Source organism: Vulpes lagopus, chromosome 7, assembly GCF_018345385.1.
Source record: "Vulpes lagopus strain Blue_001 chromosome 7, ASM1834538v1, whole genome shotgun sequence".
NCBI classification, from domain to species: Eukaryota; Metazoa; Chordata; class Mammalia; order Carnivora; family Canidae; genus Vulpes; species Vulpes lagopus.
Window position 1 is genome coordinate 10,057,920 of NC_054830.1, and position 12,315 is coordinate 10,070,234.

Genomic DNA, 12,315 nt, shown 5'->3' on the forward strand with positions numbered 1-12,315 from the left:
ATAAATGACATCTTAAAAAATCGTAAAAACCTAAATGTCCTTCAGGAGAATGGATAAACTGTGGTCCAGCCACATGGTGGAACACTATTCAGCCATAAGAAAGGATGGAGCTACTTGTACAGAAGACAGTGCTGATGAACTTCAAATGCATTATGTTAGTGAAAGAAGCCAGACTCAAAAGGCTCTCTGAGTCGTAGTGTTGTGATTCCATTTTATAAGGGATTCTGGAAAAGGTAAAAGTATTAGGGAAGAAAGCAGATCGCTGGTTGCTGGGGGCTGGAATGTGTTACAAAGTGACACAAGAGAATTTGGGGGGATGATGGAAATGCTATATATCTGGACACTGATGTTAGTTACAAAACTATATATATTCAGACCTATACATTAAAAAAAGGTAAATTTTACTGTATGTAAGTTATAATAAACTCAATAAAAAGAAAATTCTATGGACTTTAAAACAAATAACAAAGGCAAGATATGGGACTTGGGAAGCCTCTCTCTGGGGATCCTGACACAGTGGAAAGTTGCTAACCAGCCCTGGCTTGTCTGCTCTAGGCTTCACCTTCTCTCACACAGCTGGAACCAGCTCCAGCACATACCCCAAAACCAGCCAAGCCAGGTTCCCAAAGAAATCAAGATCCTACCTTACCTACCCAGGGGAAATACAAAAGGAGCTTGTGAGACAGATAGACACACCAGAACTTCAACATTCAATGGCCATGGGTTCCCCCAAATATGAGATCCAAGGAGGCCCCGGCTCATCCTTTAGTGCTGCCACAGCACAAGATCTTTCTGGAATTTCCCCTTCAAAACTTGTCTTAAGAGGCTTGTTTGCTTGTCAGCAACCACTAAGCGTATCTAGTTGTGGCTGTTATAAATTAGCCACTGTGCTGGGGGTGCTGGGGACAGAAGCAGGGTCTAGCTGTCCCTAACTGACAGGCACAGTCAGAGCCTCAGTACGGTATCATGAATTGTTTGAACAGTGGCCAGTCTTCATTTTGAAGGTGGGTATTATTTCTGCTGACAGCCTGGTTATTGGAAGCCGGATGAGGCCAACAAGGGGTCCTGGCATCTTCAATATCCGTCAAAAAGAGGAATTGTCCTTTTTTGGGCTGGATCCTGCCTTTCTATGAGCTTCTTGTGGGTGAGGAGAGGGTGGAGATAATCCCTTGTTGGCACGCAATAGAGTAGGTTCACAAAATGATTTGGTGCCTACTGAGTGAGTGTGGGGCTCAGGGAAACAGCCTTGAAAGGTAAATTCCGGAATGTTCTGAGACCGTAGGAGTGGAGGTGGACTCTGCCCAAAATGACATCCATTTGGACTGCACACACATTACCTAGCTGGAATGCAGTAATACAGAAGACACGCCGACCCAGCCCACATTAGAGAAGCTGGAAGTTGACAGGGCAAAGTAGCAAAACTTGGCTAGATTTCAGGGGTTCAACTGTGCCCCTCAGCACTTCACACTTAGATGTCTCAAGTAACTCAACTTGGTAGGATTTTAACTTTTGGTCTCTAAATGATTACTCCTCCTGTCCCCATCAATGAGGGCAGGTAGTGAAGCCTGTCCAGATCACAAAGGATCTCAAGATACTATAAGCCCTATACCAGCCGACAGAAAAAGATCTGTCTTTTTGAAAGCACAATTATAAAACACTTTTATGTTTTCATCTCCTTTGCCCAGATAGGCCTGCTGAAAAAGATAGTTTCTGAAGACCACGGCCTTGGCTTCCTTTACTGGAAATCACAGGTCCCCCAATACTGTAGCTTCAGAAGTTTCCAGAACTGAACCTGTATGACTAAATGCTAAGCACTGACTCACCTTGCCCCACCCTGCTCTGCTGTGAATAGGGATTTACCTTTGAGGACTTCTGACCAAGTTGCTGATGTCAGGCCTCTAAGTTCCAGAGGATTCCACAGTTGATGAAGGCTTGGGCCGGGGGCTGGAACCAGGAGAAAGAGAGAAGGTAAGGGAGTGTGCCAGGTGCTACTCACTCTGTACCCCATCCTGAAATCTTCAGTGTGTGCAGGGGTGTGTGTAGTGGCATCCAACTTCCCCAGCCTGCTCATGACAATCAAAGGAGCAAAAGCATGGCATGATCACAGACCAGCAGTGTCCAGTAAAGCCAGGGTCAGGCACAACTGCCAACCACAAATGCAAGCCAGGTCTGTGATATTAAATGTTCTAATAGGCATGTTAAAAAAGTAAAAGGAAACAGGAGAACTTAATTGTAATAATCCATGTTAATCTAATATATCCAAAATATTATCATTTCAACTTGTAATTAACATAAAAGGTTATTAATGATTTTTTTTTTTTTTTTACATTCTCCCTTTCATACTGTTTTACATTTATGGCACATATTAATCTGCACTGGCCACATTTCAAAGGCTCAGTAGCCACATGTGGCCAGTGGTGACCATACTGGACAACACAGGTAGACAAGTGTGGGCCTTCCCCCCCCCCCCCCCACCGCCCAGGCCTACAAGCGGGGCTTGCACCCCCCTGAATGGGGTCAGGGCTCAGGTTGCAAGTTGAGGGACGCCCCCCAGGGGGCTTTTCGTCATTCATTTCCCCTTTCTTTCCCTCCCATTCATGACAGATGGGGGCCCCCTCGCGGGATAGGCCTCTCCATCCAGGCCCCCCAGCACACGCCCCCAGCACCTAGCCCTTTCAGGTTGCTCCCCATTACCCAGGGGGCTGCCCACCTGGGAATTCACACAGCCACGCCTCCCGCTGGGCGGATGCTGCTCTGGCGGATGCTGCCCTTCCTGTCACTCAACTTTTTGCTCCCGCCCCCAGCTTTAAGGTAACCGTCGCTTCCCTTGGTTTCCACAGCGACGCCACCAAGGGGCGGGGAAGGGGCGCGGGCGCGCGGCGCTGAGGCCTCCTTTTGATTGGTGGGTGGCCAAGCACCTTTCCGCTCGTCCAGTCTAGCCTGCGCTCCGCCCCCTCGGTGTGTCCCGCAAGCTGATTGGCCAGCCTCGTGGCGAGTCCTCGCTCAAGACCATCCTCGTGGGGCGGGGTCGAAGGTGAGCGCCCCACGCGCTGATTGGCTGTAGGGACGCGCGCGGCAGGGAGGGGAGGGGCCGACGCGGAACCGAGGTTAGTCTCGCGCGGCCGTCGCGAGCGCGTGAGGGACCCTGTTTCTTGTCGCGCGCGGGTAGACAGCGGCAGCGGCAGGAGCAGTAGGGGGCCGTGTGAGGGAGCCATGAAGCACTATGAGGTAAGGAACGAGGAAACCTGCACCGAGCGGCCGCTGCAGACTCATTCGTTTTTCTTCTTCGCGGGACCGCGGGATCCCCCCATTCTGCTCCTGCGCCCCAAAGGGCGAGCGGGACGGCGCACGCGCAGTGGGCGCTCGTTGTGCCCCGGGGCCACTCGTAAGTCGCAGTGCGCATGTGCAGAGGGGTATTTATAATTCTGCTACCCAGGCTGTTTTGGGGGTGCCTTTTCTTGGGGGTCTCTGCAGGATCTGGGAAGCTGGCAGGTTCCTTGCAGTTCTCCCAGCGGGCGGGGAGGAACAAAGGTGCGGGACGCTCGCTCCCGATTCGGGGGTGTCTTGTACAAGCTTGCACCGTGCCACCTCTCAGGTTTAGGAAGGGGCTTTGCAGTCAGCCTTCTCGGGCACGACCTTTGGACCCCTTCCCTCGACCCGGACGTCCCGGGGAAGCTTAGGCGGTGAGGGAGGTGCAGTTTCAGGGCTGGCTCCCGCCGAACAGCAAAGCTGATCTTGCTCTTTGGTAATCTAAGAGATCATCTCTGTCAACCCCTGCGTGTCACCAGGGAGAAATCTCGTTGCCACAGCCGTTCTGGAAGCCCAGGTCTTCTGACTCCTAACTTGGGCTGCTTTTTCCCTTAAAACGAAGTCTTCCGATGCGCCTAGCGACCTAAGCTGACAATATCATATTCATAATTTAATTATTTGGTCATTATTGACTTTTAAATAACATTAAGTAATAAACTAGTTTATTGTTAAAACGCATACTAATAATTTAGCGTCAGATTACTCTTGTGCTATGAGATTCTGTTACCTTATTTTGTTATCCTCATAGGCCTCTGAGGTCGGAGACTATTATTATTTCCATTTTTATAGGTGAAGAAATAGTCTCAGATGTCAAATGACTTGCCCAAAGGCCCCCAGATGGTAAATGCAGGACAGAGAGAGGAACTCAGGACAACAGAGTCTTAGTTGCCAGCTCCTAGGCCACACACTGGTCCCCAAATGAAAACCAGCAGGTAGAAGTATAATTTTTTTTCTCCTCAATTTAAAAAATTGTGGCAAAATACACAAAACATGAAATTTACCATCTAACCATTGGAAGTTCCTGTTCAGTGGCATTAAGTACATTCACATTGTGCAACCATCACCACCATCCACCTCCAGAACTCTTTCCTTTTGATTTTGCAAAACTGAAACTCTGTCCCAATTAAACAAGAACTACCTATTCCCCATTCCTCCCGGTCCCTGGCAACCATAATACTGCTTTATTTTTCTTTTTCTTTCTCTTTTTCTTTTTCTTTCTTTTTCTCTTTTCTTTTCTTTTTTCTTTTCTTACTTTTCTTTTCCCTCCCTCCTCCTTCCTCCCTTCCTTCCTCCTTTCCTTCCTTTTCCTTTCCTTTCCTTTCCTTTCCTTTCCTTTCCTTTCCTTTCTTTTTCTTTCTTTCTTTTCTTTCTTTCTTTCTTTCTTTCTTTCTTTCTTTCTTTCTTTCTTTCTTTCTTTCTTTTCTTTCTTTCTTCTTCTTTTTTTTTTTTTTTGACTACCCGGTATGGAGTATGAACTTATGACCCTGATATCAAGACCTGAGCTGAGATCAGGAGTCAGAGGCTTAACTGAATGAGCCACCCAGGTGCCCCCACCATACTACCTTCTATCTCTATGAAAGTTGACCACATGAGGTACCTCACATATAAGTGAAAGACAGTCCTTGTTTTTATTTACAAGTTGAATACTGCTAGCTGCATCTGTCCCTTTTGTTATTATTTTTGGTAATTAACCCAGAGTCTTTGAAAACTTTACCCCAGAAGAAGTCCACACTCATTTTTGACCTAGTACCAAGAATGAGGAGGTAGGATTCTATAATCTCTGATGCCTCATTAAACTTTATGATTATAGATAAAGTTCTAATCTAGTTTTCCCTCTCAGACCTTCTTACAATCTTGGAGAAAAGGCCACAGTTCAAAAGATGCAGGATGGAAGATCCATGTGGCATTTTTTTTTCTTAAGATTTTATTTATTTATTCATGAGAGACACAGAGAGAGAGCAAGAGAGGCAGAGACACAGGCAGAGGGAGAAGCAGACTCCATGCAGGGAGCCCGACATGGGATTTGATCCTGGGATTCCAGGATCAAGCCCCAGGCGGAAGGCAGGCACTAAACCGCTGAGCCACTCGGATCCCTCCATGTGGCATTTTGCAAAATAGAGTTAATTTTAGTTTTCTTAGTTAGCAGCTAGATAAAGTAGGCCTCTGAGGACACTTGGGGTGAGCACTTTTCTTCCAGAAGCTGGGCACAGCCTGACACCATTGTTTGGACTGGAGAACATGTTCTACTTCACTGCAATCTTTTTCCTCCCAGAAGGACAGGTGAGCTTTAAACCCACTGTTCAAAGTAACCTGGGAGGGGCACCTGAGTGGTCATTCAGTTGGACATCTGAGTTTTGGTTTTGGCTCAGTTGTGATCTCAGTGTTGTGGGATCAGCCCCCTGCATCTGGCTGTCTGCTCAGTGTGAAGTCTGTTTGTCCCTCTCCTGTGTTTCTCCCCCTGCTCTCTCTCACTCTCTCATAAATAAATGGAGAAAATCTTAAAAAAAAAGAAAAAAAGAAAAAAATGTATTCAACAAACAAAAACCCCAAAGTGACCGTGGAGGGGAAAAAAAGGTATTTTGCTGTGTTATCTATTATTCTTTGCGAACATTTGCCAAGTACCCTCTGGGGTGATAGCTACAGTTTCTGTGTGGGAGGAGCCTTTGTCTCCTGTCCCAGTTTCACAGCAGATTAAGTTTTACTCCAAGTGTTTGTTGTAGATCAATAAAAATAGCAGGGATGCTTTCAGTCCCATTTAACAAAGTTTGAGTAAAGGTTCCAATGATCTAGATCAAAGAATATATTTCTATTTTGGACTGAGTCCATCCTTTCACCCCAAGTGACCCCCAGTCCACTGAGGGGATAGCCTCCCTCAAAAGACCTTTGTGGCTCTGAGAGAGACTCGAAGTGCAGTTTACAAAGGATAGACGTGATGCTCAGAAAGGTATGAGATGCACCCGAGTATCACGCTGCTTATTAATGAGGGCTGATGGCTGATATTATGGCAGGTAGGGTTCCGGCTGGAGGGTGGATTTCTTGCTGTTTCAGTAACAGTTTACTGTCACTGCCCGTGTTCCCTCTGTGATCCAGGAGGAAAAAGTATCCCTGCAGTGGCCTAATTGAGATGAAGCAGATAGGGTAGATCACTCTTGGGTCCTGGCTGATGTAGTTTCCTTGGAAGACCAGAGCAGGCCTTGGAATTGTCTTGGGGTCAGATCAGGGTTGATAAGAGAACTGCTTATCCTGCTTATCCAAGGCTACAGGATATTTTTTTTTTCATTGCTGTTTTTGCCATTGCAAATGAAAGGTCAAAGGAATGATCCCAGTATTAACTGAAAAACAGCTGCTGCATCTTGTATATGAGTTTGTTAATTCCTGGGAAGATCAGTACCTCCAAGCTGGGTACCTGCAGCTGAGGAAGTCTCATCCTCTTGGGGTCCCCACTGCCCTCATTTAGGATCCTCTACTCCCACAAAAAAGGGTCATTCAGTTGGTGCTTGTTTTGCAAATAATCCTAGGCCAACATAGTACCTTGCCACAGGCAAGTTTTGCTTCAGCTTCCTCCACAGGCATAAGTATGTGAAAGTTCTGGAAGTAGAGTTCTGGTCTGGAGGCAATTGTGTAGAGCCAGAAAACTAGACGGGAAGGTGAAAATTAAGGAGAAAGTTAACCAGCCTGTCATGGTGTCATACATGTGTGGGCTGTAGACAGGCCTGGGGCTGAATCCTGGCTCTGCCACTCAGTAAATAATTGTGTGACCAGGACAGCTTGATTAACCTCTTTGAGCCTTTCTGAGGCTGCTCCTTGGGGGCAAATGAAACCTACTGTGAAAGCAAAGGCTAATATTAAAGAATGTTACGAAATTGCTGGAAATATATCATCAAAGGATATGCATAAAAGGGGAGGCGCTACATGTAGCTCTGGTTCATTTCTTTTTACTGTTGTGCACAGTTCTGTTCTGTGAAAGAAAATCTAGTTTGATTACCGAGTCCTTCAGTAAATCTCCAGACATCCTGTTGAGTGGAAAAAACCATGTTGGAAGAGGTTCGATACATTTAAAAAAGTACCAAATGAGACTTATATTGCTCATGGATATGTATATAGTAAAAGGATAAATTGCAGTTAGAGGTCAGAAATGTGTGGGAATTACACAGTTAGAGGAACCATTGCTTGGAGATAGAGGGGTCGGGGAAGGCTTTAGCTCTGTCCGTTTTATTAAAAAAAAAAAGGAATCTAATATAAATATCTGTTAAATCTGGGAGGTGGGATCTGGGTGTCTGCTATTTTTTGTATTTTTTCTTCTGAATTCTTGTCCTTTTGGAATAGGTGAGGGGTAGTTAGGGTTTTTCTGGCTATTGAGCTTTTATTTTATTATTTTTATTATTTTTAAAGATTTTTTTTATTCATGGGAGACAGAGAGGCAGAGACACAGGTAGAGGGAGAAGCAGGCTCCATGCAGGAGCCCAATGTGGGACGGATCCCGGAGCCCTGGGATCACATCCGGAGCCGAAGGGAGACACCCAACCGCTGAGCCACCCAGGCATCCCTGAGCCTCTATTTTAATATGTTGATCCCTTTGACTTTTGTACCTTAAATTTGGTGCCTGTTTGCAGACAGGTGTTGTGTTCTGACACAGGGATTGCTTGGTCTCTTCACTCTAAACCCCCTTCTGTGTGCTGCAGCAAAAGAATAGGCCTTCCCAAAATGCCTTTCTTTGGCTTTGATTTTGCATTTGTAGATAGGCTGGGATGCTGGTTGGTATCTTTTCTTGGGCTGGATAGTCCTGCTGGGTTAATAGCAGGGACAGGTCACTTTTATTGTGTCCATCCGAAAACCTGAGAGGTGGCGTACTCTGTCCCCCCATTTGTGGATAAGGAACCCAAGGCTGAGAAAGGCGAGGGAACTTGCCCAAGGTCACGTCGTGGCAGAGACAGGATCCAGACCTAGGTCTGTCTGGTTCCTAATCCAGAGAAGAGGAATCAGGTGGGCAAGTATTCTACTTTACATATAAAGAAACGGAGGCTAAGAGAAGCAAATTAAGTTGCAGAAGGTCACAGAGTCAGGAAGCAGTGTAGCCGGACTTTAGCCCTGGGTTTGCTTATGTTGTTTTTGGCCGAGCTGATGCTTCCAGAGGCTGCTGGTGGCCAGGTGGGCTGTGCTGTTCCATTGTTCCCAGGGAGGGAGCATGGGAGCATCCCTGGAGGGAGCGTGGGAGGGGCTCCGTGGGTCAGCGTGGACTGCTGGCGGACGGTCTCCCTTGGCCCTAGGGTTGGATGGGCTTATTTGCCCCTCGAAATTCTAGAAGTGAGAGCCCGATTGGGACTGGCAAGCCAGGAATGCCACCGTGAGGTGTAAAGACCTTCCTCGTGTTGGTGTGCCACAGGCTGGGAGCCTGGGTTTGGGCGGGATGGGAAAAGCCGGGCTTAAGTAGAGGGCGGGGCCGGGGGTGGGATGGTGGGGCGGGACTTAGGAGTGGGCGGGGCCTAGGCGAGCAGGCGGGGTGGAGGCGGGGCTGAGGGGGGGTCGGTGAGTAGGAGGATCTTAGTGGCAGGAGTGGGTGAGCGCAGGATGGGACTCAGGAGCTCCCCTGAGCTGCGAGCTGCGCAGAGCCTCTTGAATAGCTCGTTCCTGAGGAGAGGTAAGTGGAGAGTTGACAGCCCTGAGTGGGGACTGTGCTAGGAAGGGACTCGATGACACAGTTGAGTTTGGTCGGGAATCTCTGCACTCTCACTGACAGGTTTGGCCGGAGACGTTGGGCTGGTTGAGTTCAGCCTACGTCTTAACACCTTCTTGCTGCTGTTGCCAGTGGCAGCTGAGGATGTCTTAATACCCGGGGACAGCCAGAGCATCGCCCTCGTCATCAATACACTACTGATGTTATACTTATTCTTACTGCTATTTATCTGTTAACTCACTTAATCCTCATAATACATCTGTGAGGGAGGGACTGTTCTTGTCTCTGTTTGACAGGTGGGGAAACTGGGCCACAAAAAAGTGAAGCGATGCACCCTTGATCCCACGGTGAGTGGCAGAGCCAGGGTTCTGCTAGACCAGAGGGGGCTTCCCTGTGGGTGGGCCCAGGTCCTTGTGCACTGAGGAAGAATGAAGTCTGTGGTCGTGAAGGACATGATCTTTGGAGGCCACTGGGTCTGCCCTTGGGACAGGCACTTTACCTGCTTGAGCTTCAGTGTTCCCAGCTGTGAAGCCAGGATAAGGACACCTGTCTCAGAGGGCCACGGGGGGTGTAGAGTGCCCAGCACGCTTCTTGGCCCACAGTCAAGATACAGAGCATTAAGGACAAATTGTTGGACGGATGACCAGTCAGTCAAGTTATTAGAAATGCTTTCTGTGCGTGGCCTCTTTTGAATGCCTTAAAACTTGCCTGTGAACAAGGCCATGGAGGCTTGATTCATTTGGACATGCTGCTGGAGATGGATTCATGCTAAACAATAGGCCCAGAAGATGGAGGAAGAAGCCCGTGATCAGTCTTGATACACTGCCACACACATTGGAAGTCAGATTTTGGGATCTACTTTTTCTCCACGGGAAGATCCTTGGTGAAGTGGGAGCACAGTCAGAACCTACTTTTTGCCTTATTGTGATAAAAAATCGTCCCAAGAAGTGGGTGCTTCAGGTGAGCCTGGTCTTCTGATGTTACCATTCCCTAGTCACTCAGAAGCAGGGCAGCCTCTGTTCTTGTCCCTCCTGGCCATGTTTCCCACCCAATAGCAGCCAAAGGGTCTTTTCTCATGTAAATGGAAAGATCTTAGCACTTGTGGCTCAAAACCATCCCTCAGAGACTTTTTGTCATCCTCTGTCCCCTGCTTTCCTCATTCATCCCTAAACTTCTGTTTTTCATCTCCTCAAACACCCGCAGCCATGCTCCTGCCCTGAGCACATGCTGGTTCCTCAGCCAGAAACGCTCTTCCTCATTTTCCCCTGGTCCCTTCTTTTTTTTTTTTTTCCTTTTCTTTTCTTTTCTTTTCTTTTCTTTTCTTTTCTTTTCTTTTCTTTTCTTTTCTTTCTTTCTTTCTTTCTTTCTTTCATTTTATTTATGGGGGTGTCTGGGTGGCTCAGTCAGTTGGGAGTCTGCCTTCAGCTCAGGTCATGATCCCAGGGTTCTGGGATTGGCCCGTGTCAGGCTCCCTACTAAGTGAGGAGCCAGCTTCTCCCTCCCCCCCCCCCCCCCCGTTCATTCTCTGTCTGGCTATCTCTCTCTCTTTCAAATAAATAAAATCTTTAATTTATTTGAGAGAGAGAGGCAGTGACAGAGAGCACAAGTGGGGAGGAGAGGGAAATGAGGGACTTGATCCCAAGACCACGAGATCATGACCTGAGCTGAAGGCAGAGGCTTAATCTGAGTACCCCCCCGCTTCTGTCAGGGTCCCTTCTTATTATTGAGAGCTCAGCTTTAAAGTCATGCAGAGAGGCCTTCCTGGACCATCCTACCTGGAGTAGGACCCCCACCTCATCCCCCAGCACCCTGTTCCTCTCCTTCTGGCCCCCCTCTGGCTGTGGTTGCATTTTCATTTGGGTACTTCATGGTCAGACTGAGCTCCATGAGGGGAGGGACTCTTTTTTGTATCTCTTTCCTGCAGCTTCCCCAGCATCTGGCCAGGGCCTCCTTGTTGAAATGAACAATTTGATGAGTAAATGCATCTTCTGTGGTCAGGCTCCTGGAGAGCAGAAGGGTGATTGTGGGGCTGCTGCTGGGACCTGGCTGAGAACTGTGTCTCATGTGTTGGGCTGAGTTAGTCCTTAGTGATCCTGATCGAGGGAAGCTGGCTTCTTATGGTTCCTTGGTCAGGAGCCCCAGGTCCAGCCCAGCCGTGGTCCAAATAACCAAGTGACCACCTGGGAATTTACCTAGCCTTACCTATCCCCAGATTGGCCTGTTCCATATCATCCTGCTCCTCCTCACACTTGGTCTCACCACGAGCTTCCGGCATAGCACCTGCCCTTGGCCTTGTAGGATCCTGACAGGTTGTCCTCATCCAAGCGTTCTCCTGTTGTGGCAATCCACTGTTTTTGTCTGTCATTGACTCATTAGTTCATTCGTTCAACGTTCTTTTCTGTACCTGTCCTACCTCAGGAATACTGGGGTGAACGAACCACAGCTTTTGCCCTCAAGGTCTTTTCATCTAAACTGAGGCCTGAGGACAGGGGTTTTAGGGAAGGGATGACAGGGGCAGGGGGGCAGTTGGTGCCAAGGCCTGGAGGCCATACTTTGTGGGTGTCCCATGTTGAATGATGAGGCCGACTGGATAGAGAGACCCATGGACTTTATCCTGAGCGTGATGAAGTCCCTTTTCTGTTGATTTGTCCTAACAGTTAAACTTTTAGAGGGCGGTTTATTTTTAGGTCCTTGGGGGGCTCTTCTTGTTTTAGGTGTTTGTTACATAAATGCACAGAGTAGTTGTTTCTTATTACTGACTAGTGGGTGGTGGATGGTGTTTGGGTCTCCCCCCGTTTCCAGTCCCGTGGTTAGTTAGAGATGGGCCACGAGCTTTTCCCAGTCCTCTGAGGGATAAAGGGCCTCTCAGTAGGTCATGGTGACTGGCAGGCTGGCACAGCCCTGTCCCTGTCCCTGCTCGAACCAGGCTCTTATGTAAGCATGTCCCCAGGCCATTCAGTGAGCCCTGCAGACTGCAGGGCTTGTGCCATTGTCCAGGTCCTTCTGAACTCTGTTTTTCCTTTATAATGGGGCCAGGAGCACTGGCTGGGTCCATGCCAGATTGGTGGGGCCCGTGGGAATGGTGTCTGTCCTCCGGGTGAGGGCAGGTCGGCCAAATTTGGGGGAGGGCGGTTTAGCAACTGTCACTGGAGCATCATAGATCATCAGGAAGCAGGATAGAGCTCAAAGAACTGGAGCCTCCACTCTTCTTGTGGGGAGAAGCTGTTTCCTATGACCCCTCAGGAGTCTGACTCAGGTGGGCGGTGGTGGGCTTGGGGGAACATAGCTGTTTGTGGTGTCTGAGGGGAGTATCAGAATTCTTGGGAGGGATG

At 48.3% G+C, this 12,315-nt stretch overlaps 1 protein-coding gene and 1 long non-coding RNA gene across 3 annotated transcripts in view; one reads left to right on the forward strand and one right to left on the reverse strand.

The window, feature by feature from the left end:
- The window catches only part of LOC121494407, a 23,618-nt gene continuing 11,303 nt past the window's right edge, over positions 1–12,315 (reverse strand). The window contains exon 3 of one of the 2 annotated variants that reach the window (XR_005988804.1): positions 1–1,944. This is a non-coding gene — a long non-coding RNA (uncharacterized LOC121494407). Of the gene's footprint in view, positions 1,945–3,391; positions 3,898–12,315 lie in introns of those variants that run through there. The other variant, XR_005988805.1, reaches the window with a different exon arrangement.
- TECR (trans-2,3-enoyl-CoA reductase) overlaps positions 3,085–12,315 on the forward strand; it is a 25,192-nt gene continuing 15,961 nt past the window's right edge. Inside the window, exon 1 of the mRNA XM_041760791.1 lies at positions 3,085–3,228. Coding sequence (XP_041616725.1) covers positions 3,214–3,228 — 15 coding nt within the window. The 5' untranslated portion in view covers positions 3,085–3,213. The remainder of the gene's footprint in view (positions 3,229–12,315) is intronic.